This window comes from Carassius auratus, chromosome 41 (genome assembly GCF_003368295.1).
Source record: "Carassius auratus strain Wakin chromosome 41, ASM336829v1, whole genome shotgun sequence".
Lineage (NCBI taxonomy): Eukaryota > Metazoa > Chordata > Actinopteri > Cypriniformes > Cyprinidae > Carassius > Carassius auratus.
In genome coordinates, this window is record NC_039283.1 from 16561633 (window position 1) to 16588702 (window position 27070).

At 36.9% G+C, this 27070-nt stretch overlaps 2 protein-coding genes and 1 pseudogene across 4 annotated transcripts; 2 read left to right on the forward strand and 1 right to left on the reverse strand.

Annotated features, from left to right (window-relative positions):
- The first annotated feature begins 2669 nt into the window (after positions 1-2669).
- Positions 2670-8633, forward strand: LOC113060233 (protein S100-A16). Its single transcript, XM_026229156.1, has 3 exons — positions 2670-2827; positions 7207-7334; positions 7775-8633. Exons 2-3 carry the CDS (start codon positions 7215-7217, stop codon positions 7931-7933), a joined length of 279 nt encoding a protein of 92 aa, XP_026084941.1. The 5' UTR covers positions 2670-2827; positions 7207-7214; the 3' UTR covers positions 7934-8633.
- Positions 8634-9857: 1224 nt separating this feature from the next.
- On the forward strand, positions 9858-11581 carry LOC113060231 (protein S100-A1). Of its 3 annotated transcripts, none has more exons than XM_026229151.1 (4): positions 9923-10031; positions 10491-10532; positions 10802-10967; positions 11051-11581. In XM_026229151.1, the coding sequence occupies exons 3-4, from the start codon at positions 10803-10805 to the stop codon at positions 11225-11227; spliced, it is 342 nt and encodes a 113-aa protein (XP_026084936.1). In that variant the 5' UTR covers positions 9923-10031; positions 10491-10532; position 10802; the 3' UTR covers positions 11228-11581. The 3 variants fall into 3 exon arrangements, with proteins under 3 accessions (XP_026084935.1, XP_026084936.1, XP_026084937.1); XM_026229152.1 differs by having other exon boundaries at positions 9974-10031; positions 10435-10532; XM_026229150.1 differs by lacking the exon at positions 10491-10532 and having other exon boundaries at positions 9858-10031.
- A 5805-nt stretch (positions 11582-17386) lies between these two features.
- Positions 17387-25087, reverse strand: LOC113060230 (neuronal acetylcholine receptor subunit beta-2-like; annotated as a pseudogene).
- Positions 25088-27070: the final 1983 nt, after the last annotated feature.

A 27070-nucleotide genomic window follows, 5' to 3' on the forward strand; every position in this document is an offset into this window, starting at 1 on the left:
CAATCACACAGAAAAAGGCAGGGCTTGAGATGAGTGTTTTCAAAAAAGAAAACCTGTGCTTTTTCACAGTGAAAGAGGAAGGGAGGGAAATGGTTCACTGAAATAGTTCTTTACTTTTTAACTTACGAATCAGCCATATTTCAAGCATTCCTGCTGATGCCTTTTCACATGTACCTTCTTTGGAGGTCCTTCAAATAGATGGGAAAAGACTGGAGAGGGTTCAATCTGGTGCATTTTCAGCACTCCCCAATCTGAAGTGTTTGTCGGTGCTTATCAATGATGCCATTTGTAGGTCCATCAGCATCATGGAAAGTCTCGCATTTACTGGTTTGAATAATTCTGAGGAGTTGAAACTGAGACGTTTGAAGTTAGAATGTATCTAGCAATATATTTGATCCATTGGTTAGCGTAATCAGATTAGAGATCAGAACTTCTGCACCGGGCCTTAGTGATATTTTCTGCTCTCCTTCTGATGGAATGTCCCATCTCACAGCTTACTGCGAAGGTTTCAGATCCCTGAAGGCTTTCGAGGTCCTGCTTATCGGTAAAAACATCACTGAGACTACAGAGGATGGATCATTTCGGGACCAGAGGGAAGCTCTGTGAACCATCACTGGGTAGATTTTTTTTTTAATAATTTAAGAGTTGGATCCCATCTAAATAGGATTTTTTTTTTATGGATTTCCACTGAAAATACAGCGATTAAGTACTGATGCACATTATGGAACTACTTTTCAGCTGGGATGTACATGAACACCACTGTTGGTGCTAAAAGAAGTTTCAAAATAGAAAGCAGTTCCCATTCCCATTATAAATGTTTTTTATTACTTCCATTTTTACACTACATCTCAGAATGTGTTTAAATTCTCGAACTTCTCAGTATGATGATCATGATGATGACGATGATGATTTATAAACTATCGAAACCATGCTGGTGTATGCACGGGGTACAAATTGATACCCTGCAAGAATTTTGGTTTTGGGTGTAAATCTGGCAATACTTGCATTCCATTTCTAGAGGGCGCTGTTACACAGAGAGGCTTTTGCTCTCTCTCTCTCTCTCTCTCTCTCTCTCTCTCTCTCTCACACACACACACACATAGTTTAAATATACAACAAACATGAATAAAACAACATCAACAGCTGTTTTTGTTTAATTGGCACTTTGTCATAAATGCCATTTGACTGATCACACTTGCAGCTGATAACACAAACCAGATTAATTAAAGCAGTTTAGAGTTCTCCAAACAAAATGTCTGTCGGCAAAACTAATATAAATCAATGCATTTTTGTTAAATATATGAAAGAAAAAAAAATCCTATTTGCATACATAATGCCAGCAGGGTAGTATTTCTGTTTTGTTTTGTTTTGTCAATCAATCATGTCTTTAGAGCCTGAAGCTGATTGCAATACATTTCTAAAACCATCAATCTTTCAAGAAGAGCCTCTCACATCTGCACTCGCACAATACATTTTCTGGCATAGAAACGCCTCTGAAGTTGAGCAACCTTCTTTACTACCTTGAAATCTGGGAGAAAATATTAACTAAACGACTGCCTAATAAAAGATAAATATACAATTACATAAAAGCTTGCCATTGAAATAGTAGTACTATCATTACTATTTAATGCTATAGTCACTATAATTACATTTTTGCGATTACAGTCTGATACAGGAACTAGAGGAAGGATTAGGATTTAGGCTCGGGTTGTAGGTGTGTCCTGTTTGACAATGTGTGCTAATCATGGTTTTAACAGTGTTTGTCTGATACACTGTGCTAGATTTTACATCTATAAAAATATTATATATATATATATATATATATATATATGTGTGTGTGTGTGTGCATATATACTATATATATATATATATTAACTGTTTTAACTTTTGCATTGTGAGTAAAATTTTAATGACACTCACAGCCACAAAGCCTGTATTGTCTGGCAGTAATTATGATGGCAAACAATGCTACTCAGAGGCGAACATTAATGTTGTCAACCAAACCCAGAGACTTTTGGCTTAGCGAACAGGGTGGAGGAGGATCACTGGACTGTGAGGGTTTTTGTCTTGGTAATTGGAAAGCACATGTTCCTGATAATTGTGTTCTGGTATGCTGTGCGCCCCGCAGCAGACAGCTTTCTCTCTCACGTAGCTGCATTCTTTCTCTCTCCCTCCCTCACGTATGCACAAACATATCTTAATACTGCAGAAAGAATGTTATATAGTAAAGAAGACTTCTTCCACTTATATTTTGAGGAATGTGGCAAAGCATGCTGGCTGGAAACTTGGAGAAATGTATCTGACTAGGCTATCAAGGTGTGGCTGGATGATGATCTCACTATGGTAGTCTCAGTAAGCCTTTGTGCAACAATCAAATACATGCTCCTACTTGTGATGCACACACACACTCACTCACTCACTCACTCACTCACTCACAGGTCATTCAGACACGGGCCATGCAGCTGGCACCGAACCCACTGCAGTAAATCAGAAAGCAGAAAATGGCTGTAGATGAATAAAGAAAAAAAAAAAAAACAGTTTATGTGGTTATTCACTTCCTAAACCTCTTCTCACCTCTCACCTCATTTTCCAGCGTGGTTATGACAGTACACTTTCAGGGGAGTTATGTCCACACAACACCCCTCTTGAGTAATATATCCTGTTTTCCCCACCCATAAAGTTATGGGTATCCGCCCAGTGATTTGATGGGGAAAAAAGCTACTTGGGAAGATTGGAATTCGCAGAAGAGGCATTTTCATAGGCATTGTACTTGCTTGAGTTAGAAGAGGCAAGAATCAGCAGAAGAAAGGTTTTGTTACAAAACTAGGTAAGCATTCCAATTTGATCCTAAGAGGTTTAAAGGACAAACTCTGTTGTTTATTTGATGGGGTGTTGTCGGTTTAGATCAAATAAGATGTTTTCTTCTGGGTAGACTATTATAACAATTTTAACTAGGCGTTTCTGAGTTTAGAATATTTGTCATTTATTTAACTTGTTTTGATATCCTTAGTAGTTTTAGTTGTTCTCTCAGTCTCACCCTGTCCTGTTTTCTAGTTTTAGGTAAGTTTTGAGCGCTTTTTCAGCTGGTCAAACTGGTCTGTTAGCTGGTTTAGAGTGGCTTTTGTTGACCATATTCAATCAGCTTGAATTGTGGAACTTTAGCATCAAGTTAACAGGGTTCTATAAATAAACGTTCGTGGTTAATGAAAATGTGCCACTTTCCGTTTAATCCTCCCTGCTCTGCGTCAATATTTCAGCCCTAACGCGCGAGCGTGGGCTCACTTCTCCGATCAATACAAGTAGAAGATCCGATTCCGTATAGAGGTAACGCGAGCCCTTCTCCCTTTACACCAAATAAGAAATCAGAAACCTGGTATTTATTAATTCAGAGCTTTTTCTCAGAGCGTACTGGCGCTTCTTCTGCCGCAAATCCTCCGCGTGAGGTGAATGGATTCGCTGCTTATTATGCGCCGTTTGTTGTGATAAGCCCTGCAGTCGACCTTACGAGAGTTTGGGGTAAATGCACTCGATCCTTAACCGGACGAAGCACGACCTCAATGTGTCAGCGGCGACACGGCTACCAGAACGGCGTTAATTATGAATACAGAGATAAGACAGCAATAGTGGGAGCTGACTGATAACCCACAGAGCTCGAGACTACTTGTTCACCGTTGCCTTCAAGTCCTGACATCCTGCTACAAGCTGAGGAAATGAGTCACACTTCATGGAGAGATAGAGAACAAGCTTCTTGTTCCACGTTTACATACAATGGAAAAACGAACACCGCCTTAAAATAAAAAATACTGAAAACTACTCTTAAAGGGACAGCCCACTCCCAAAATTAAATTGCGTCATCATTTAGTCAACTTCATGTTGTTCCAGCTGTGACTGTCGTCACTCACTTCATTGTATAGAAAAAGTTGACTGATATTACATATTATGATTACAAAGTATAAATTCTTCAGAATGAGCAATGAGTACAATTAGTACTTACACCTATGCATACATACATACATATATATATATATATATATATATATATATATATATATATATATATATATATATATATATATATATATATTTATTAAATGAAATGCCTATGAGGTGTCCGCTCAGTTAAGGAATCAGATCATTCAGTCTTGTTAGAGTAACGAGTTAACTGTGAGAGCTGTAACTATGATCTTTTAAGAACATCTTAAAGAAATGAGCTATGAAGCACCTGTCTGTCTGCACGAGTGCAACAGTTATGTGATTGAGAGCTGAACATGAGAAATGTGGACAATGCCTTATCTATTCTGTCACTTTCTCATCCTCATTCTTTACATTTTCATCCAGTGATAGTTACAAGTTTTTTTCCAGTAACATCAAGAAACTAGGGCAAACCACAAGTAGTCTGGAGGGACATCTAGAGGAGCAAGAATGGAATGCAGCTCATTGAAGAAAACTGTGAGGAGAGCACACTTATGAGAGATGTGGTTTTTCTACTATTGCATTTTTATATCCCCATTGATCAGAAAAATCATCCAGTTGACCTTGTTTAAGGGAGACACTAGGTTTTATCCACAGTCTACTGGCGAAGATACTTTTGAAAGTATTTGATGGTGACTGTTTGTGGACTGCAGTCTTAACATCGTTCCACAGATTTTCAGTGAAGTTTAAGTCTGAGCTCTGACTAACCTTTGTCTTTTTTTTTAACCACTGTGTGCTTTTGGTCATTGCCATGTTTGAAGGTAAACATTTTTCAGAAGATTTTCCTCAAGAATTTGACAGTATTTTGCCCCAACCATTTTTTCCTTCTGTCCTGACAATTGCTCAAGTCCCTGCTACAGAGAAACACCCCCATGCTAATTCAGTCATTTGCTCTCCAGTAACCGAATCCATTATGTTTAGAATTTTTTGGCATTACATGCACAGCTTTCTGGCCTGCTTTTAGTGCTCACTTCCATTTGGCAGGTGGCACGTATTGCAAAGCATCTCATTACATGAGAGTTTGTTTGGGTCCCTTGGGACTAATCACTAGGAGCCCCTATCAATAAGCCCATCTGATGCTTCTGCCTTGTCTAATCAAATATGAGCTTGAATGTCACCTAACGAGTGCATCTCATTTAAAACAATGACAACATTTTTCAGACAGACACTTCTCCGTGGCAAACACATGCCTCTCACACCCAAACAAAATACTTAATACAAAAAAACTGCAGCAAGTCTTTTATTCATTTTCACCCAGGCCCTGCTCAGGCTTCTCTCTCTCTCTCTCTCTCTCTAATTAGGTTAATAGAGGTCCATCAGTAATTGGGAGGATGCAGAGCAGTGGTGTAGTGTAATTATTCAGGTGTGACGTCCATCAGATGGAAGATTTATGGGGTGGCCTATAGAATTACCCATATGTCACACGCACATTAAAATCACATTGATTTTGTGCATGTATGTGAGTGCTGCAGCTCATCTCGAGGTAAAATGGAGGCCTCTTTCAGACTGGCAGCAAAATCAGTTTTTCTGCCCAAAACTTTCTCTTTTTTTTTTTTGTAGTCTCCACAAAAATAACGAAGAATGCACAATATATTTGAAACATATCACTTATCATCCAATATTAGTATTTTGGTTTTGTTTTTGCTTTTTTGGATATATGCAATTGTGCATTGTGATTTTCTCGGTTTTTATATTTAGATAATCTTTTCCATCATATAGGCTAATGCTTAATTTAATAAGATTGTTACATATAATCTTCAGCAAGTCTCAAAATGATTTTTTCTCATAATCTACGTTATAATTTTGTAATGTGTACATTTACATGAAGGATTTTATTAATCAAATTAGTGTCGAATTTCAAGATCAGCTTTTGATTAGCATTGTCCATATCTTGAACATTTTTGTATTGGTATACACTGTAAACCTTTTTTTTTTTTCAGTGTATTTGTATTTTGTGGAATTGTGGCCTTCACTGGTGTTGTATACTGTACCTTGTGTCTGTTATGGATAAGCTTGTTAAATGTCACTGGAAGGAAACCCTAATTAGATCATTAATTATTTGTTAGTGTCAAATATGAGATAGAATCTACAGTACAGGAATATGAAATGCAGTAGGCAAAACTTTATTGCTTTATTTGTGAATTGGTAAAGAGGTTAAAAAGGTGTATTGATCCAAGAGGAAAGGCCTGTGTGAGTGGGCATCCTTCAAAGAGTGTGTATGAGCTTTTGTGTTTGTATGTTGTTGGATGAGAGAGAGAGTGTAACAGACATGTAGCAGGCAACCCCAGGGGTAATGTGAGCCTGTGGCCTGAGTGGATCGAATGTCCGTCAGAGATCACTGGTTCCATTGTCTTGTGGTATACACTCCACAGCTCCACACACTCTTTCTCTGCTCCTCTCTCCCGCCTCCCTTCTTCATGCTCTTTAATTATTCTAGCATCATCCCTCTCCTCAGGTCACTCATTTTCCAGTTCCTGCCCTTCCTTTTAGTTTGAAGTGTTTTATGATCTTTTTTTTTCTTCTATCTCAGATACCACCATAACCCCTTCAGAAAGTCTCACATGAATTCCTATATCACTCTAAATGAAAGTAAAAGCCATCATTTTTTACTAATGTTAATGAGAAGACCATCAAAGGAAGGGGAAAGTTAACTTAAGTTATAAAAAACATACATTTATATTATATTATATTATATTATATTATATTATATTATATTATATTATATTATATTATATAAGTAAATATATTTTTACTCTATTATATTATCTGGCCATCCATTCAAGGTGTATACCTGTTATATTATATTATATTATATTATATTATATTATATTATATTATATTATATTATATTATATTATATTATATTATACAAGTAATATATGTTTACTCTATTATATTATTTGGCCATCCATTCAAGGTGTATACCTATTATATTATATTATAAAGTCATACTGTATGTTTATATGCTGTGTTTAGTAAAGCTAGAAATTACCCCACAATGTAAAAAAATATTTTTTTCAAAGTTGTAAATAAAACACACATGTACGTTTGTTTCACAACCAAATACTAATTGAAGAATTAAGTGTAATACTCTTACTGTAATTAATTGTAAAATTTACTAGCGATTTCTGAGTGAAGTCACTTTTTTTAGTGCATATGAGGTGCACATATTGTGACAAAATGAAAACTAAATCGAGAAGTGCTATAAGTGATGTTCTTCTCTACTTTGTGCAGTTACAAATATGGAGGGTGCCATCAAAACAGTTGTTACGCAGTTCCTGTCTTCAGCACGAGGAAAAGAGAGCCTGGGGGCGAAGAACTTCCAAAAGTTAGTCCAGAGTCAGCTGGGGAACATCCTGAGCGTAAGCAGAGTTCCTACATCTGTCCAGATGTTTTTCATTTTACTCCATTTAGTTGACACACAACATGTCCATGGACTGCTAGATAAAGATTTTAGTTTTATAGTGTATACATATAAAAGTGAATGTGTTTGTTAATTTGTTTAATCACACTTTTGCCTTCATTAGTTAATTTTAGGTGGTCATGTCATGTGACAGTTAAATAAAAAATAAAAGTATTAAGCTCTCAATTAATATGAGGTCATAAGTGCTGCATGCATGATAATTATAAAAGAATTAGCTGAATTAATTTTAAAGTAGTTTTAGATGAAGTATAGCATGTCGCACTACAGAACACAAAATGTCAAGACTGCACTTCATTGGATGTTTAGATTCCATGGACTAAGCTTGATTGGGCAAATCCTAAATAGTTGAGGACTTCACGCTCTCTCTGTCTCTCTAAGGACACTGACAGTTCTTCAGCAGTGAAGGACATGATGAAAGGCCTGGATGACAACCAGGACGGGAAGGTCAGTTTCCAGGAGTACCTGACGCTGGTGGGCTACCTGGCCAACTCAATGAGTGAGCAGAAAGCACAGAGCACTGCACCCGCTGAACAATAAGAAGCCCAAACGCATGGATGACACTGACAATCATTTGTAATGCTGGAGTCTTGCACCAGTATTCATGGTAAATAAGAGAGACTGGGGCTAGTTGTCACAATTCTTACTTACTAAACTGTTTTTGCTTTATCAAAAAAAAGTATCAATCATTGTTTTGGCCAAAACACACTGTATTAAATTGTGTAACAATTACCGTAGCTCAACATACATATCAAAGCACAACTCTTTAGCCCTTGTGACTTCCTGTTGTAACAACTAGCCGAGGTCTTCAATGCAATCTAAAATCTGCAGTGATCTGAAAACACACTTAAAGTCTCTGAAATTGCAATGTACTCGCATTTATGAAATTATAAAACAATGTCTGACCTGTGGCCATGTACAAGTGCCAAATCAAGTAACCTTTTGTTGCATATGTTTTTTTGTTTTGTTTTTTTTCCTTTCCATGCTTTTGCTTTTTATTTCAAGGCTCCTGTGTTTTCATATATGATTGAATTGTTTTTACTGGCAACAAAATATGCTTGATAAGTGCTTAAAACAAGGCATGACTGATGAATGCAAGCCATCACATTTACTAAAAATAGATGCAATGTCAATGTTGTATACACATCAGATTCGTCCATTTAAAAAAGTGAAATTTTACATTACTGGAGAATTGTTTTTGTATATCCTTTCAATTAAAATATGGAAATAATGAAAAAAATTGGAATTATAGTCATCCTTTAACACTCAGACATGTAATAAAAGCTAAAGATCATGGTGCGCGGGGTACAGCCTGTGCCCTAGCATAAATACATGTTTAATGTGTACACATTTTGTGTGTTTGGTAGTGACCTTTGAATTTGGCCATAAATGTGTGTGTGTGTGTGTGCGTGTGTGTGTGCGTGCGCGTTTGTGTGTTTTCAGTCCCAAGGCTTGGCTGACATATGTGTTTGGACACCGTTTGCTTAATGATGATTTAACACCTGTGCAGCAGTATCAGGTGTGTCAGGACCACTTGTAGTCAGATGCTCACTCAACACACACACACACACACACCTGAGCACCTATCAGCACCTCTAAAGACCCTTAGGTTGTTAGTAGCTTTTTGTTTGTTCCATGTAACCTTGTTTGGCCTGTAACATGTTCAGTACTCAGACATCTGACCCTATTTCATCTTATGTGCCATTATATATAATTATTCTAGAAAAGTGCAACAAGAAATTAATTACAGTTAAATAGACTTACAGTATATACTTATATAAATGTGTCTGATCGATAGATAGATAGATAGATAGATAGATAGATAGATAGATAGATAGATAGATAGATAGATAGAATTACACAAATATAGATGACATTAAGAAGTTTAACTTATAGCTAAATATATTATATAGCTTATAATTACATAACTTACATAGATAATATAGTCATTTAAATATAAAAAGAGCGTGACTGATTTTGAGTATAGCGATGTTTGTGTCATCAATTACAGCAGATAAATCATTTAGTTCAGGGTGCTGAACTATCACGTCTCTAAAAGTTTAATGTGACAAGCGGCAGTACATATAACTAACCTTTAGGATCAAACATATCTGTTTACCCAAAAGCTCTTCTTTCAGGTAAGGCCAGGTTTTCAGAGTATGCTTGAATACATGAATGTTTTGTATGATTAGATAAGCATGAAGACATGAGCGGTAATGGCACAACCATTACACGTACATTTTATACGTTTTAAAGAAAACTGAAATTGAATTGAACTGAGTGTCGATCAATAAAACAAAGCAGGAAGTATGTGGCTTGTTTTCATTTGCTCAAGTTACCGTCTGATGCAGAGAACTTTCTCTCTTTCGATTACAACGATCAACATCACATTTACTCCTTTTTTCGTACACTGTTTTCGTGCATTTCTTACATTGTGGATGTGTAAACAGAGAGGACAAGAGGTGGGAAACAGCTGGGTAGAGACAAATGAAGGATGGATGGATGAAGGGAGGAGGAGTGTAGGGTACGATGGGAGGAGGACCAAGTAGGTATATAAGATGCTGCCCATCGCCTCGCATCTCCACCAACATTCATCTCTCCTCAAGAAACAGAAGAGCATCAGTCATCTAACAACAAGGTAAGGGGAAAAAAGGATGGATGTTTACAGACTGTAATTGTGAATTTTAGAGTTACACGCTAGATGAATTTCATGCTACCTGATATTTCTAATGAGCTTTTACACCAGACTGTTGAATAAAGGCCTTGCACAGACAGAACATGCTTGGTCACATCATATGCTAAAGAAAAGTTTGATGCAAAGAGCTGCTATTGGATAAAAATTCCACCTCAAGTTTTGCGTGGCTTGTGGCTCATCTCTATAATGTATCTGAGGAGGCTTTTCTTCTCTTCCGAAGTTATTTTTGCCAACACAACCCAATGTTTATCTCTTCAACCATCAGGACAGGACTAATCTCAAACCCAAGGCAGTGTTTGGTTAAATATATATATATGTGTGTGTGTGTGTGTGTGTGTGTGTGTAGTGAGTTGTGGGCACTGTTGGCTCAGATAACACTTAGCTGAGTAACTTCCTCCGCAGGTTCGGAGTGTTTTCTCCAGTTTAGGATTTCACCCTTATCAGGCAAGTCACATTTTCCTTCTGTAGTTAAGCTAAGCCCCTCGGAGGATGATCTGGAGGGGGAAGCATGTTATGCTGAGAATATATTACTGCTTCTTTTGCAATGTTTTTACTGTTGCGGTCTAGAGAAAATGAGTCTGCTTCATGCTTTTAAACATTTTAAATGAGCCAGAAATACTCCCCCTAAAGAAAACCTTTAGTGCATTTTTGAGTGCATTTATAAGCCTAAATAGAGTCGCTCGCTACATTGACCAATACATCTTTCTTTTCAGAATGTCTAATATTCTAAACTCAGAGAATGCCTCCACTCTGGAGAACGCCATGCAGCTGATGATCCAGACGTTCCACAAGTACTCTGGAAATGAGGGCGACAAATATACTCTTAGCAGGCAGGAACTCAAAGAGATGCTCACACAGGAGCTGGGCAACTACCTTGGGGTAAGGAGAAAACAGAGTTTGGATTTCTTTGTGGAAGTCAGATGTTTCTGATGAACTTTATCTGCACCTCTCTTGCTCCACAGAACGCACAGGATAAGGACGCGGTAGATAAAGTTATGGGAGACCTGGATTCAAACAACGACGGTGAGGTGGATTTCACGGAGTTCGTCATCCTCGTTGGTGCCCTCACTGTCGCCTGCAACGACTTCTTTCTCGAGTATCACGAAAAGGATGGAAAGAAGCCTGAAAAGAAAGAGTAGAGTTGCATTTCTCTGAACAAAAGCCAACACATGACCAGAGAATGGTGATGAGGGGGGAATTAGGGGAGAAGGGGAACGTGTATGCGTGTATGAATCTTCCTTAGGCTACTGATACTATAAAAAGTTTCACATCATCTCTGCATCCATGCAATCCTGGGTACACAAAACCTTCCACGAGGCACAACATGTTTCCGTCCCCTGAACCTATTAGAAATGAAAGCACTAGGAATGAGATTTTGACATGGTCTTTGTTGAATATGTGAATATGTGTTTCTTCCTTTCTTTTGTTTATTACCAATTGGAGTTTTTAAAATAATCTCTCCATATAACAATAAACTGCATATTTAAAATAAATGAGGTTGATGGCCTTTTTTCGCAGCAGACGGAAGAGCAAGCTCGTCAACAAAATTAGGCTACTGGTGATAATAGTTTGTTAACGAACTGTCAACAAATGAAATATTAAAATTAAAAAATACTTTTTGGACAAGAAACTAATAAATAAATAAATAAATAAATAAATTAACACGTATTTTATTTTTATTTTAACCGTGTCATAATTACGTCACTTCTGATTGTCGCGTATGCACTTTCTGTTTGCGCGCCAGATTTAAATGAATACTTACTTTACATTCAGTTTTCACATAATCACTCGACTGAATATTGAAGACTTCGAATAACGCACATGAATCATAAGGACTACATCTACGGTAGGCCAGTGGCGTAGCCAGGGGAGGGGCCATGGGGGCACTGGCCCCTCCTGAAAACTGATTGGCCCCCCAGTGTGCCCCCACATTTCTACTTGTCTGTCACTCACAAATTCAAATTATAATCTTTCAGTTTAGTAAATAACTCATGATTGAGTCGCGATGCTTCTCAACGAGGACTAAGAATAGCGAGCTGCTGTTTTCCAAAAAAAAAGCACCTATTTTAAATAGCTGATGTTTTTCGATTAGCGAGTTGTTGCAGTGCAAGAAGTGTTTGGTACTAACGTTAACGTCTTTCGGTGTTAGACAGACCAGGTTCGATGACGATGTTATCTCCTAGAGCAGACCAAGATGCTAATCATTATATTTACTATGCTCCTCTGATGCTGAATTTAAAAGGGGTTTACTGCGTTACGATTTCGGCCGAACGAGCCGATAAAGGCAACAACGCAATTTAAAGCAATGGTTTTAAAAAAACTATAATAGCAATTCTAATAAAGTCATTATTGAATCATGCAGTCGATTAGCGACTTTTTTCACTCAAGTGAGGTGACGAAACAAATCGTGTAATGTTTATCTAACGCTCCACACTTAAGACTTTTTTTTTTAAAAGTCTATATGGGTGAGACACATGCAGAGGTGGGTAGTAACATTTACTTCGTTACATTTACTTGAGTAATTTTTCGGGGTAACTAATACTTTTCGGAGTATATTTAAAAATGGGTACTTTATACTCTTACTTGAGTAAATTTTTTGGGAAAAATCTGTACTTTTACTTCGTTACTGTGAGCGACGCACCTCTCGTTACTTTATCTTAATGCAATAAATGTTATAAATGCTTCAGTTTATTCCAAACGCGCCGTCTATTTTTCTCTGGGCAATGAGCGATGCCCATTCGCGAATGATTCATTCTTTTGAGTCAATTCTGTTCAAAGGCTTGATCAAACCAATTGGCAAACAAGTGAATTGGTTCATGAATCAGTTTGAAGGAGTCGTTTAGTTCCCTGAAGCAACGCGCTGAGCGTCTGAAGCGGTTCACTCAGAGTTGTAACGTTTATCATCAGCAGCGTTGAAAACGTGGCTATGGAACTGCACTGAATTGAAAGCAAATCTGCAAAGGCTATTATTTGCTTGCGATGGAGATCCTTATTAGATGAACGTGTGTGCTGTCTACTGTTTAACAGGTAATAACTTGGGCTACATTCGATTACAGTACACGATACCACTATGACAGTAGTTTGTTGTACGTGTGTGGCTTATAACAGAGGGGAGTCAAGTTGAATGCAGCTTCCAAAAGACAAAAAATAGCCGATTAAGATTTTATTAATTTTAATACAATCACACCGGTGCGAGTACGTTCAGCAAGTCATATCATCAGCTGCTAAATTCAGATCTGTGATCGCTTGCTGGCGCTGAGCCAGAGATAGACGTGTTTTTACAGCGCTGCGCATTAACCAATCACACACGGTTCTTTTGAATGCAATGGCCAATCAGAGGTGTTCCGATGAGTCATCGCTGAAATGCCGGTGCTTCCTTCACTCGCTCACTGACTGAATACCTCTTTCTGGCGAATCCTCTCGTCAGAAACAACAAAGTGCAGATGTGTGTACGAATCTATAATTAAGATATTGATTTCACAGTGTTAACAGTTTCAGTGATTTTAATGGGAGTTTCTGAGAGTGATTGCAATCTAGACTGTCAGTGAAAATTATCTTTAATAATGTAAATGTTATTTGCTCTCTTTCTGAACAATGAAAGATTAGTAGCAATATTTATATCACATTATATTAAATGTGAATTTAACATTGAAAGTTAAAGTCAGTCGTATTAAAAATATGTTATGGCATGAAACCTATATCTGTTACTTAAGTAAACAGACAGGGTTTTATAATAAATTGGAGTAAAGGCTGATGAAATATATACATTTACACACGCACACATACATTACATACATTTATCTATATATCTAAATAAAAATAGGCTCCGTATATATGACCTAAAGTAACTAGTAACTAACTACTTGAGTAGATTTTTTTATCCGATACTCTTTTACTCTTACTCAAGTAACTATTCAAGACTAGTACTTTTACTTTTACTTGAGTAAATATTTCTAGAATTACTTTTACTTTTACTTGAGTAAAGTTTTTGGGTACTCTACCCACCTCTGGACACATGCAAAAACATCGGTTTTTTTACTGGTCAATTTTGAGATTTGGGCCTGTTTGTCTTCAGTAACATGTCTTCTTTCAGACTTGTGGTGAAAAAAAAAAAGTCCAAAATACACATATAGGTCTTTATTTTTCTACACCTTTAGTCTATTTGCGTCTGTAGATTCCTAATAAATTCAGTTGGCGTTCTAAATCACCATGGTGCTCCGCGATTGCTGTCTGCCCCTGCAAAGCTTTCTCTCCCTCCCTTCACAGAAGTTATTGACAAAACGTCATTTGATGACACCCAGAAACATTCTCAAAAAAATCATACATAATTATTTAATGCATGATTAAATAGCAAAATAAATAACTAATACTAAAACAACACTGGACTAATTAAGCTATTCTAAACTGTTTTATAGGATCCACATATTTTACATGTTAAATTAAAGCTACCTTTTTGAACAAGTAGCTTTCTAACAAAGTATGGATATATGATATTTTTAAATCAATATGCTCAAGATTAATTAGCCTTGACATAAGTAGATTTTGTTTATTCATCAATGCAAATTTACTGCAACTGCTGCTATGCAAATTGAATGGGATGTGGATAATAAACAAAAACATTATGAAATTATATTAAATTTATATTAGTTATATTAATTAATTAATTGTGTATTTATTTCTATGAATTATTAATGTTATTCTGCATTTATATAAATAAGGCTATTATATATATATATTATATAAGGCTATTATAAATAAATTATATTATTATTATTTGTGAGTTGTACACTATTCATACATTGGATTATTTTATTTATTACAGTTTTTCTTTCACTTTTGTAAAGTGAAAAGTTAATACAAATTGTATTTGATTTTTTTTTTTATTTAGAGCAGTGAATAACTGCTATTAAAATATAATAGGGTATCACTGTTTATTACTGATTTTAAAGGTTACTGAACTCTTGAAATGATTTGGATATACAGTTCAAACAACACAAGATTGGCCCCTCTGTATTAATCGTGGCCCCTCTTGTGCCCCCCAGTTGAAAAAATCCTAGAATCGCCCCTGCGGTAGGCTACTTGAAATGATAAATCACCTTGCATCTGCATCTTCTAGATTATTATTCTGACTTGAAGAGAAATAAGGGGGGAGTAGATTTTTATTTTGGACCATCTGTTCCCTTCTTTTTTTCTGCAACAAAGTATTATTTCTTAATACATATTTTATATTGTATATATTTTGGGATAATGTAAGAGCCATATTTGTAGGCCTGTAGGCCTAACGTTATACTGACTAAAATGAATAAATATGAAATAACAAAACACTGACTAAATTTAAAGAATATTTTCGTCAAAAAACAAAAAGGACAAACGAAGAACTGATAAAAACCATGATAAAAACGAACACTGATAGTAAGAGTCTTGACCATTAGAGGGCAGTATTGAATCAAAGCTGGGGTTAGACAGGAAAGGTCTTGGGTATTTGTCTACAAGTGTGTGCAACTCTTTTCTTCATGTTTGCAGATAGTCGCTTACTAAGTTTAGGAAAGACTGCATGATCATGCTAATTTTTTATTCAATAAAATGATATCTTCATGCATTGTACATGAAGCATTCACTATTTTCGTCACCAGGGATGTAGGAACATACAAAAAGCAAGGTCCTGTTTTATGTAGCATAAACTGAAGGTCACATTAATATAATATGTGGACGTGCATCTCTAAGCTGCTCCCATGAAAAGTTGGGTTAAAGAGCTTTCATAAAGGAGGATGCGCAGCCAACTTGAAATAAGACATGAATTTATTATGTTGTCAGGAGGTGGCAGTGCCAACGGATGTGAGTTTAGAGACTGGTGAACAAGTCCTTGAGCAGCAGAACAACACAAAAGTCCTCTAGTCCATCTTCTTTGAAAATTTTAACAGAAATGAAAAAGACATAGTATTCAGTGCAAAACACTGAGTTTGACTTTCCCTAACAGAGAAATAACAGTGTTATTTGTGCAAATAGGCCAAGAATTGTCCAACACAAAGAGATGATGAATTTCTGATCTTTATTTGACCACATAAATGTGATTGGTCAGCCAAAAGAGGGAGGTGAGGATAGGAGATGGGCATTTAAGTGCCATTAGTGTGAATAAGACGGTGCACACTTATTGGCCAACACAGATATTTTGACACAGAATCATTGTGATGTCACACTTCTGGATTATTATTGCATTATTGAACAGGTTGACTTGATTGTGACATAACATAGGGAGAAACACTCCTCCCTTTGTCTCTTCATTCCATTTTTCCTTTGATGAATTAGAGAGACTTAAGCACTTATGGTTATGAAAGCCGTTTTGCTTGCTCTCATGGATAGAATGCTTTAATGAATCGAGACACGACTCTGTGTGGTGAATACTGACTTATGTCTTGTTGTTGATGTCACGCTGTGAACACAGACATTGTGAGTCACTGGAGACTTCCTGCCACTTGGAGCCAAAACAAAGACAAGAGTAATGCATTCATAGTTTGACTTCCACCCTTATACTGTTGCATTTTTAAAAGCTAACGATCACGATATGTTAATGTGATAGAGCAGCTGTACTATGCGGCTTTGTGGTTTGTAATAGGCTTTTTGCAGAGCACTGCTGGTGAGGGAAATATGAGAGGAGAAGAAAGACTGAAAAGGCAAAGCATGAGGTCATTTGAAGCGCTCAGGAAATATAGTCGAGAAAAAATGTTAATCCATGGGTTAACATGTTTGTATAATCTGCTTTCTAGAAGATGAGTTTTGGAGATTCCCTGCTTAATGGACCATATGGATGAAACTGATAGAGAAATCCACACTTAAAGTCTTAACTGACAGCTAGTGGCCCTTGATTTTAAAAGGGTCAAATATGATATACAGATAGGAAGAAGGATATGGAGGCTTAATAAGCAGAGGAAATAGCTAGCAATGATATTGCCTCACTATGTTTTTATGAATTATCACTAGGTTTTATATATATATATATATATATATATATATATATATATATATATATATATAAACCTATATATTTATTTATTTTAAATAGTAAAATTTCACATTATTACAGTTTATACTATATTTTGGATCAAATAAATGCAATCTTGGTGATGAAACTAGACTTCTAAAAATTTACAGACCCCAAACTTTTAAATGGTAGTTTCTCTGTATGTATGTATGTATGAATATATATATATATATATATATGTATGTATGTATATATATATATGTATATATATACATACACATACATACACACACATTTAGTGAAATATTTCAATCAAATGTATTAAAATGAGCTGAGAGTACTGTAATTCTGCAAATAAATCAAAACCAAATTGCCCAAAATACTTAATAAATAAACAAGAAGCACAGAAATGACAAAAGACAGAAAGGGAATGAAATGCAAGCAAGTGTAGGAGGCATAATCATAATAATAATGCAATACTGCTCAGAATTTCATCATGGCAACTTTTCATGTGTCAGTTTGGCCTTCAGCATCTTCATTTTGGACTCTGAGGTGCTTTAAGATTCATCGGTCTATGTATTAGCCGGTCTGCCCGACCACTGCAGACCTCTGTAAAGTAGGGACTAAAGGGACTCATTCAGCTCAGAACACATCACATCTGTAAAAAATCACATAGCTAGGGAATAATTTATTGGGTTGGAGTCTTGTTCTACTTCACAATTGGCCACCTTTTTGGCAATTTTTACTTTTTAAAGTTCCACTATATTTAACTTTAAAGTATCACCGTATCTTCAGTATTTATACATAGTCACTGTCACTCACATCTCACCAGGCATCCTCCCTCTTGATGTTGTGTGTTCTTGTGTTGTGTCATTAATACAATCCACACATTTATTATATTTATAATAATAATACAATACTGCATCAAAGCCATTTTGAAGGACCACACACTTAAATGTTCGCACAGAAATCAGAATGTTGTTGCAACACATGGATCATGACAGGCTACTAGACCATAAGAAATAAATGAGACAGATTTAACCATGAAAATCTGATAGAAATGATGGGCATTTAAGTTCATCCCTGTCTGACTAACTTGCATGTACAGGTAACAAGTCACGTGACTCTTGAGGAAGCAGACTGCTCGTTTCGGAGCTTGTGGGCGGTGGATGGCTTTTCTATTTGCAGAGAAGAGTGCTGATTGGCTGCTGAGCAAAGTAAACAGGTGTTTCCGTTCTCTCCAATTGGCTTGTGTGGTTTTTCACCTAAAAGAAGGGGAAGGTGGACTGGATAAGAGGCCTGTAAGAGTATCCTGGACTAAATCTCCACTCTTTGTGAGATTCCAAAAAAAGTTTGTATAAACCTAAGGTTAGTCCAGAGTGACATTTGCCCTCTCCTTCGGCAGACCCCCCCTCCTCCCTTCGCCCTCCTATCACAAATGATGGTGTATAGCGTCCATTGTTGTGGCGGGTCAGTCAGCCGGGTGTGCTGGTGATAGTTTTGGCTGTGTAGTTTTGGAACAGAGGCTGAAGGAACATCCCGATTGTTCCAAAGACACACACAAACACAAAGATCCAGAGAAACAGACGATCGATCACCATGGCGACATACTTCCAGTCCTCACTCACCTGTAAGATAAAAAGAAGAGCAGATGAAGGAGTGGGCGGATGGATGGTTTGAGGGATGTACAGCAGGGTTGGCATAGTTAAATAAAATTATTACAAATGTTTTTCGTTAACTGAAATAAATATGAAATAAAAATAAATATTAGATGAAAAACTTTCCAAAATATTTTCATATCTAACGCTTATGAGTTTTAGTACAAAAATGATTAAAACTAAAACTGAAATAAAAAATGTAAACTATGTAAATAGAAATATAAAAAAGTAACCTAATAATAATGACAATAGCTTATAACAAAATGATTAAACCGAATACATAAAACTGAAAGCTAATTGAAAATAATAATGTTATAATCTAAATGTTATAATAGTATCTAAATAATATTAAAATAACTGATGTGAACGCAGTGAAATAATTCCCTTCAAAAGTTTGTCATTATTTGCTGCACACTATATTTTTTTTTATCAGGCATTATTCCAAACCTGTATACTGTTATTTTCCGTAATTATTTTCCATTCGCTCATTTTCTTTGTTCTCTAAAAATTGACAAAAATGCTTTTACAATGAATTTATGCTGAGGTAACTAACGGGAAAAAGAACTTCAATTGGAAAATAATCCATTTAAAATTTGTCAAGACAAACTGAATGTTGGTTTGGGAGTCTTGCTTGAAAGTTTTAGAGCTTTTAAATTTGAAGGTTTTGTAGGTCTTTATATAAATTTATGAACCATTTTCCAGATTTCTATTACCTGTTGAATTTCTTTTCCCAACTCTGGTATAATGTGTCTCAGACAGCCTCGTCCCTGAATGGCGATAAATACTCAAAATACTCAAACAGTGATTGACTGCTATACAGTGGTTTTTCAAATAAAAGAAGGGGAAGATGGACTGGACGAGAGGCCTAAACGAGAATCCTGGACTAAATCTCCACTTTGTGTGAGATTCCCAAAAAGTTTTGGAAAAACCTAGCATTAGTCCAGACTGACATTTTCCCTCTGCTTCAGCAGAAGTGTTCCATGGCCAATGGGTTTAGAACAACCAGAGACAGCGTGAATAATGACAGAATTTTCATTTTTGGGTATCACTTTAAAAAGGTGAAATGTCAAAAAGATTTGAAGATGTCAAATGTGGGAGACAGGACATAGATGAGAGGATGGGTAAAAAAAAAAGATGGAGAGGTAAACATAAGATGGGAAGTTGCACGTGAATGTGTGGGAGTGAGTGGGAGAAGGGAAGAGAGAAGAGGGTGAAGGAAAAGGTTAATGTGAACAGAGACTTCATTCCGCCACACTGCTCTGATGAGGTGAGACACAGGGGACATGAACCGTAACCACGGCAAAGACTGCTAGGGGAGTTGGCATGGAGACGTCTTGTTTCCATGGGAATGAAACTGTGTGCAGGTTAAGATGATTGACAGAATTACTGAGTGCTGTTAATTTTAACCCATGTTGACTGTGTTTCTGCTCTTAAGGAGAAACCAACTGCTCAAGTTCACTTAAAAATATTGCTGAGTTCTAAAAAATATATTGCTGACTGTTTTATCTACACAATAACATCAAAATAATGTGAAAAGATATAGACAAAAACTCGCTATAAATCTATTAATACCTCTTTGGCACTTTTAATATTATAAAAGTGGCCCATTTAAAACAGTAATAGTAATATAAATATGGATTGTATGACTCATAAGAGATTTTTTTCAAGTGAAGATTTTTAGAATTGTGGGTGTATATATAATATATATATTAGTTGGAACATTTTAAGTAATGGAATATATTTATTTTTAATATATTTGTTATGCGCCTAATCATTTTGGTTTTCATGTTAAGAAATGGATCAGATGACTTCTATCACTTGGCTAGTAAAATGCACATCTCTGTGAAAAAATAAATAAAAAATCACCTAAAATCACATATAAATCACCTCTAGTATCATCCAGCACGACTGCTGCTCTCATATGTGAGTAATGCTGAGATTCAGACGGTGTTTGACAGAATGGGACTGTAAGCCATTTAAATGCCAACAGTGAGTGTAGTGCTGATGTGTAGCTGTGCTTTAACTAAAAACCACATCTCTTTTTTTTAATGCTTTAGGACTTTCTTGTCAAAGCCTCCACATCAGAGATTATTAAACCACAAGTGTGAAGCTGCATATTGATCTGAGTGTGTCTGTGGGAATGTGTGTAAGATCTCACTGAGCTCATAATGAATGTCTAGTTTTGAATCAGGTCTGGATGATCTTATGCTCACTCTAACAGTTTTAGTGTAATTTCTAACTTTGTTTTAGATGTAGTTGCTGAAAAAAAGTATGCAATATTATAATATAATTTAACAATTAGTGATTTGAACTTTGGCTTTTCTTATGTCAGTATTGCACTAGTGTACCAACCCATCTTTTCATTTTTACAGTTGAGGAGATACAGATCCAGTCACTCAGTAAGAGTAAAAGAAATAGAATCTGGACACCAGTGTTAAAGCTACAGTATTTGCCAAATTCAAAAAGGTTATAGGTGATATATGATGTCTGGATGACAATTAAAAACTTTTTTCTTTGTATTGTGATCATGATTATATAGTTATTTGATTAACTTTACATTACAATGCAGTACTTATTTTGAGTATGGCCACTGCTTTTTTTTTTTTTTTTTTTTATGTCATGCTATAGTCTTTAAGTATGATACACATCCAAAATGAGATGAAACTGCCTTCCTGATTTAAAGTGCTGTTGATTTATTGTAAATCAAATTTAAATGAGTCTTCTTAACAGCATGCAGGCTGGTAGACTAATTAAACCTCTGATTCACCACATAAAGAAGTTGTGTTATAATGTTGCTTAAATTCAAGTCATTACAAAGCCAAAAGACTTTCATTCATCTTTGAAACACAAATGAAAATATTTTGAATGAAACCTGAGAAATGTTAGTCCCTCTATTCAAAGTCCATACCAAAACCTTTCTGCTTCAAAATGGTCATGAAAATGTATCTTCAGACACATGATCACTTTAGGTGATGAGGTGATTTACTTCAGGCTTTTATTCACATTTAAACACTGATCAACCCACATGACATTCGTATACTGTAGTTAAAGTGAGCTTAACCACACTTGATTAATGCATGAGAACAAACCTTACGGGTCAAATCTGCGTGGACTTTCTGGAAGGACAGAAATGTCTCAGGTTTCGAAGATGAACAAAAGTGTTCTGGTTTAGACCAACATGGGTGAGTAATTTATGACAGAATTTTCATTTTTGGGTGAACTACAGTACAGCATGCCTTCAAATTTAATTGTATAATCGCCACTTATTCCAATAATCAAAGCATGCCATTGTCAAACTGCATTTATAATTCATTGCTTATTCAATAATGTTAGCAGGCCTAATACCATTTAAGCTGCTTAGCAATGAAGTTATTTTGCTTGAACAAGAGGGAATGTTTTCATCTCATATTTCTAGTATGAATCACCAAGCTGGTTATCACTGGCACTACTCTATCATTTAAAACACAATGATGAACAGAAAGTATTATTTAAACTATGAATGATAGCATGCTATAGTTGCTTATCTGAAAATACTCATTTGGACATTCAGATGATTATGAAATAGAATGACTCACACTACGGTCGTCATCCTCGCTCTTCATGTGGGTTGCGATGAAGCGGACTCCGTCTACAGCCTCTTCGAACCCTGGGCAGGCCTGGGCCAGCAGAGCCTGGGTGAGGACCGTAGGGGGCTGCGGCTTTGCCCGAGGTAGAGCAGAGCTTTGCAAAGGATTTGAACCTCCTTCCCTGGCCTCTCTCCCTCCTTCCCTTATCCCATTTAGTCCATCTGTCGACCCCCCTCCACCACCCCCAACACCCAACTCTGCCCCAAACTGTTTAACTGAGGCCCGGTTTACATAGCATGTGCACGCTTCATTGTTCTCTTTGCTCCCCGTTGAAGAGCCACCCAGGCCCAGCCCCGCCATGAGCCCAGCTGCCAGACCCCCTCTCCCACCTTCCTGCTGTTCGTTGGCACGCCGGCGTTGGCGCAAACGCTGCCGCTCGCTGCTGTTGCGTGGCTGCCGCATGAAGAGCAAGGCGGGTAACTTGTTGAGGAACACCAACTTCACCCATGGAGGCATTGTGTGTGTGGTGGGCGACCGATGATGCACGTTCAGCACGCACACGCTTGTCACAATGGAGAATGTGACAAGCACCATGGTGAACATCAGATACTTCCCGACCAGAGGGACGTCAAGAGACGTGGGCGGCACGATTTTGGAGATCAGCAGCAGGAACACAGTGAGGGCCAGGAGCACAGAGATGCAGAGTGTCATCTTCTCCCCGCAGTCCGATGGAAGGTAGAACACTAGGATGGCCAGCGAGGTGATGAGGACACAAGGTATGATGAGGTTGATGGTGTAAAGAGGGGTTTGCGCCGGATGATGAAGTCATAGGTGATGTCTACATAGGTTGGGTCTGAGGGGTTCTCGTTTCGACGGCCGGGGAGAGCAATGATGTCCCACTCGCCGCTGGGTGTGAAATCGTCCATGCTAGCCACATCCGCACGCAGAACCAGGTCCACTTCTGTGCGGTCATAGGTCCACGAGCGGAAACTCAGCGTGCAGTTCTGCTGGTCGAAAGGGAAGTGCTTCACCTCAATTTTACAGGCACTCTTATAGATCGCTGGTGGCAACCAGAAGACGCTTCCATCGTAGGAAACGACAGCATTGGAGTAGAAAGACACCTCATACATGCCATCAGCACTGATGGGAAAGGAGAAAGAGTGGTTAAGAGATGGTTTATTCTTCAAAGTAAGCTTTATCAGTAGCATTTGTGGCATAATGTTGATTGTAACATAAAATTATTAAGGGGGGTGCTTTCACAGTTGGTTCGATTGCCTGGTCAGAACCCAAGTACAATTGATCCCCTGTACCCTACCTGGATGGGTTCACACTGTATTTTTGGTTCTGGTACGTTTGCGTCATCAGAGTGGCAGCTATTTACCCCTTCTGCTAGGAAACGACTATGCAGGAGAAAATGGCGACATAAATGGATAAAGGTGCTTGCTCACCTCACTTCTGTACTTTGGATTCTGAAAAACTGTTGTTGTTTCCAAAGCACTAACACATAACGGCACGCATGTCTATTTGTCACAAATGTAATGCAAAGAACGCGCGAGTCAGTTTCTGCTGAAGGTGAGCGGTTTGCAGCACTTCAGACACGCTTGTCAGGAAAGTGAGACAACACATGATGCACAGTTTGGCCTATTCATTTGTCATCAATAGCGGTTCACTTCTGTGATTTAATACAATTGTGCATTTACATCAGAAATAAACTGCACCAGAGTTTGCATATACTCTACCCCATGCAGACCATCCCTTAGACAGACTCAGGTGTGGTTCGCGGGTGTGCAGTCGAGTAAAAAAAAAAAAAAGCGTTCACATTATCCGAATGAAACAAACTCTGATGTCAAATGAAACCAGGTGCACACCAAACGTGCTAGTGTGAAAGCCCGCTTGGGCACAAATTGATACAGTAACATAAACAGCAACCACATTTATAAATTTGTCTTTAAAAGGTTTACAATTATTTAGTTTAAATTGTCCTTTTTTCAGGTGGGACTACTTTTCTAGGTGGATAAACTTTTGGTCATTTATTACTGATTGCTTCATGCAAACAGTGCTTTACAACTTCACAGTGGTACAACCTTTGTAAGTTTCATCACATTTGCTAGGTATATAATCCAGAAAATATCCTAACAGTAGTAAAAAATTTAACTCCAATCTGCTGAGAACATTTTTTGAAACCTTAGCGTTTGGGGCCTGTTTGTGGGTGTTTCTGCGCAAGGTTTATCAATAATACATAAAGACAAACATAGGAGAGAAGCTTGTGTTAATTAGGTTGAATTTAAAGCATCTTCCACTACTTGACATGACAGTGAAAGAGGAGGAACATGCTTTATTTACAGTGAGGTCAAGTAATGTGACACGGGAACACCACTGAGACAAAGACTGATAAGCAGGGATGATATCTACCCTCCAATGACAGAGGAAAGGAATAGGTAATGGAAAGAAATGATCAGATACCATAAAGACCATAAATACACAAAAACGGGGTGATCTTTGAGACTTACTTGTTGTAAAGAACAACATCAGGTAACCAAATATGTTTGGAGGGAAGACGGACCTTCTTCATGCCATCAAACTCATCTGGGTTCCATATTAGCCGATAGTCCTGCCACTCCTGAGGACAGAGTGAAAATAAATAACCAAGATCATCCCTGAAGAAAGCAATCCATTAGGATTAACATTCATGTCAACGGCAGAATAAACGGCTACTTTGAAGGCTGTCAATGGAGAAAGGTGTGTTTTGCAGCCAGATAATGTAGTTACACCTAGTAGCACAAGTTTACAGCAAAACCTTGACTCTTTGGATAAATCTGAAATACACAATCAATGTATAGCCTTTCCCACCACATTTTCCTCCTCATGTTATGAAAATGTCATTTCCATTTCTCATTGACCTGTGAACAGGAGGTGTAACCAATTCTACATGCTGTTAAGTTCATGTTCATCTGTCACACACACCGCTGCTCTCAGTCAATTAACAGTATATTTAGCGTATGTATAAAATGATCTGTCACTTTTCATTACTAATAGAAATGTCCTAATATACTAGATTAGAAGATTAGAAATAATGACTTGAGGCCATAAATGCTGCAGACTGCAAATGAGAGCTGTCAAAGGCGTATGCCTAGCTAACGGTCGTCATATTAATACACACAAAAAGAGTGATAAATGTCTAATGATGGTCATTTAACACACTTCCTGATGGGTTTTGGTCAGATACTGTAACTAATGTTATTATACTACATTTTTTACTCTGACACACCAATCCCATACACATACACTCTGGATAGGAAAGACACACACTGTGGCAAATCTTCCTGGGTAACCTGTACTGACAGCGGCAATAACTCCAGCCAACTGACATCTATGGTCATAGGGACCATGAGCAGATGATTCAGAGAGGGGGTGACAGAAAAAATGGAGAATGGGACAGAAAAAAGAGATGTGTAAGAGAGTACTGTATCTGTACAAACATATTTCCATGGGTTGTTTTGTATGTAAAAACAGCTTGTGAGATACTGATGATTAACTGACATTACAATTCAAACTGAGAGTGAATATTCTGCATATTCACACTCATACCCACATGTTTGTTTGTTTTTATAATTATGGTAGGAGAATTTTATTATTGATACCTGTTGATATTAGCTATTTAATTGTGAATGTTAATCTAAGTTAATCTTTAGAAAAATTAATAATATTTAAAATTTGAAATATAAATCAGTGGAAAATCTACAACAATTATAGAAAAACAAAAGTGTCCGTAAAACCGAACATGTGGAAAATAAAATAGGGCATGAGTAATGTAAGTATTGACTGACCTGTGTAAAGCCAACGATTGGTGGTCATGATCTGTTCTCTCTCATGCTGTGTAGAAAAAAAAGACAGAAAAAGAAAAACACAACATTAACTACAACTTAATAATTAAAATAAATAACTATAATACTATATAAAAAAATATACCTGTATTTTTGAAACACACTATTTTTTTCCAACATTTATTCAAATATATAATATAATAAAATAATATATATAATATAATATAATATAATATAATATAATATAATATAATATAATATAATATAATATAATATAATATAAAGAAAGTATTCATCATGGTTCATAATTTGATCTCTGCTTTTATTGACTTCAAGGCTACATTCCTAAGCATAATGGTTCTTTTATGGATTAAGGACGATAAGAAGCACCCCTCCAGAGATGAATTATACAGGAATGACACCACTTCTCTTTCTTTCAGCCCAGGTAAGTGAGCTGTTGATTTACAGTCCATTACAAGCATGAAGGAAGCATGTAACCGGCTGACAGCTGAGCAGTTAACTTTAAATGATGAGTGATCAGTAAGCATGGGAAATTTGCTGCACCTGTGGGGAAAAGAGCTGGCTATTTCCTGTTGTCCATACTCACTTCTTACTGCATACTGACATAATTTTACTAATTTTATTAAATCATGCTAATGAGGCCTCTGAGCCTAAGTTCATTATGTCACAGCTCCATTCAAGCCTAAGTAGGCTTAATGAGCTAAGACACTCAATACCACATTGAAAACCAACCCAAATTTGGAAAAAGAAGAGATCTTGATTAGACAAGAGGGTTTCATTAAATGCTTTGCTCTGTCACTGCTGACAAATTTGATTGAACTCTTCTGAAGGAACTAGCATTATGATTAAGTGAAGTACAATTGTAAGGATGATAAAAGAGGCACAGCATGTACAAAAACTAGACAAGTTTAGAGAAACCTTTATTTGCATGCAT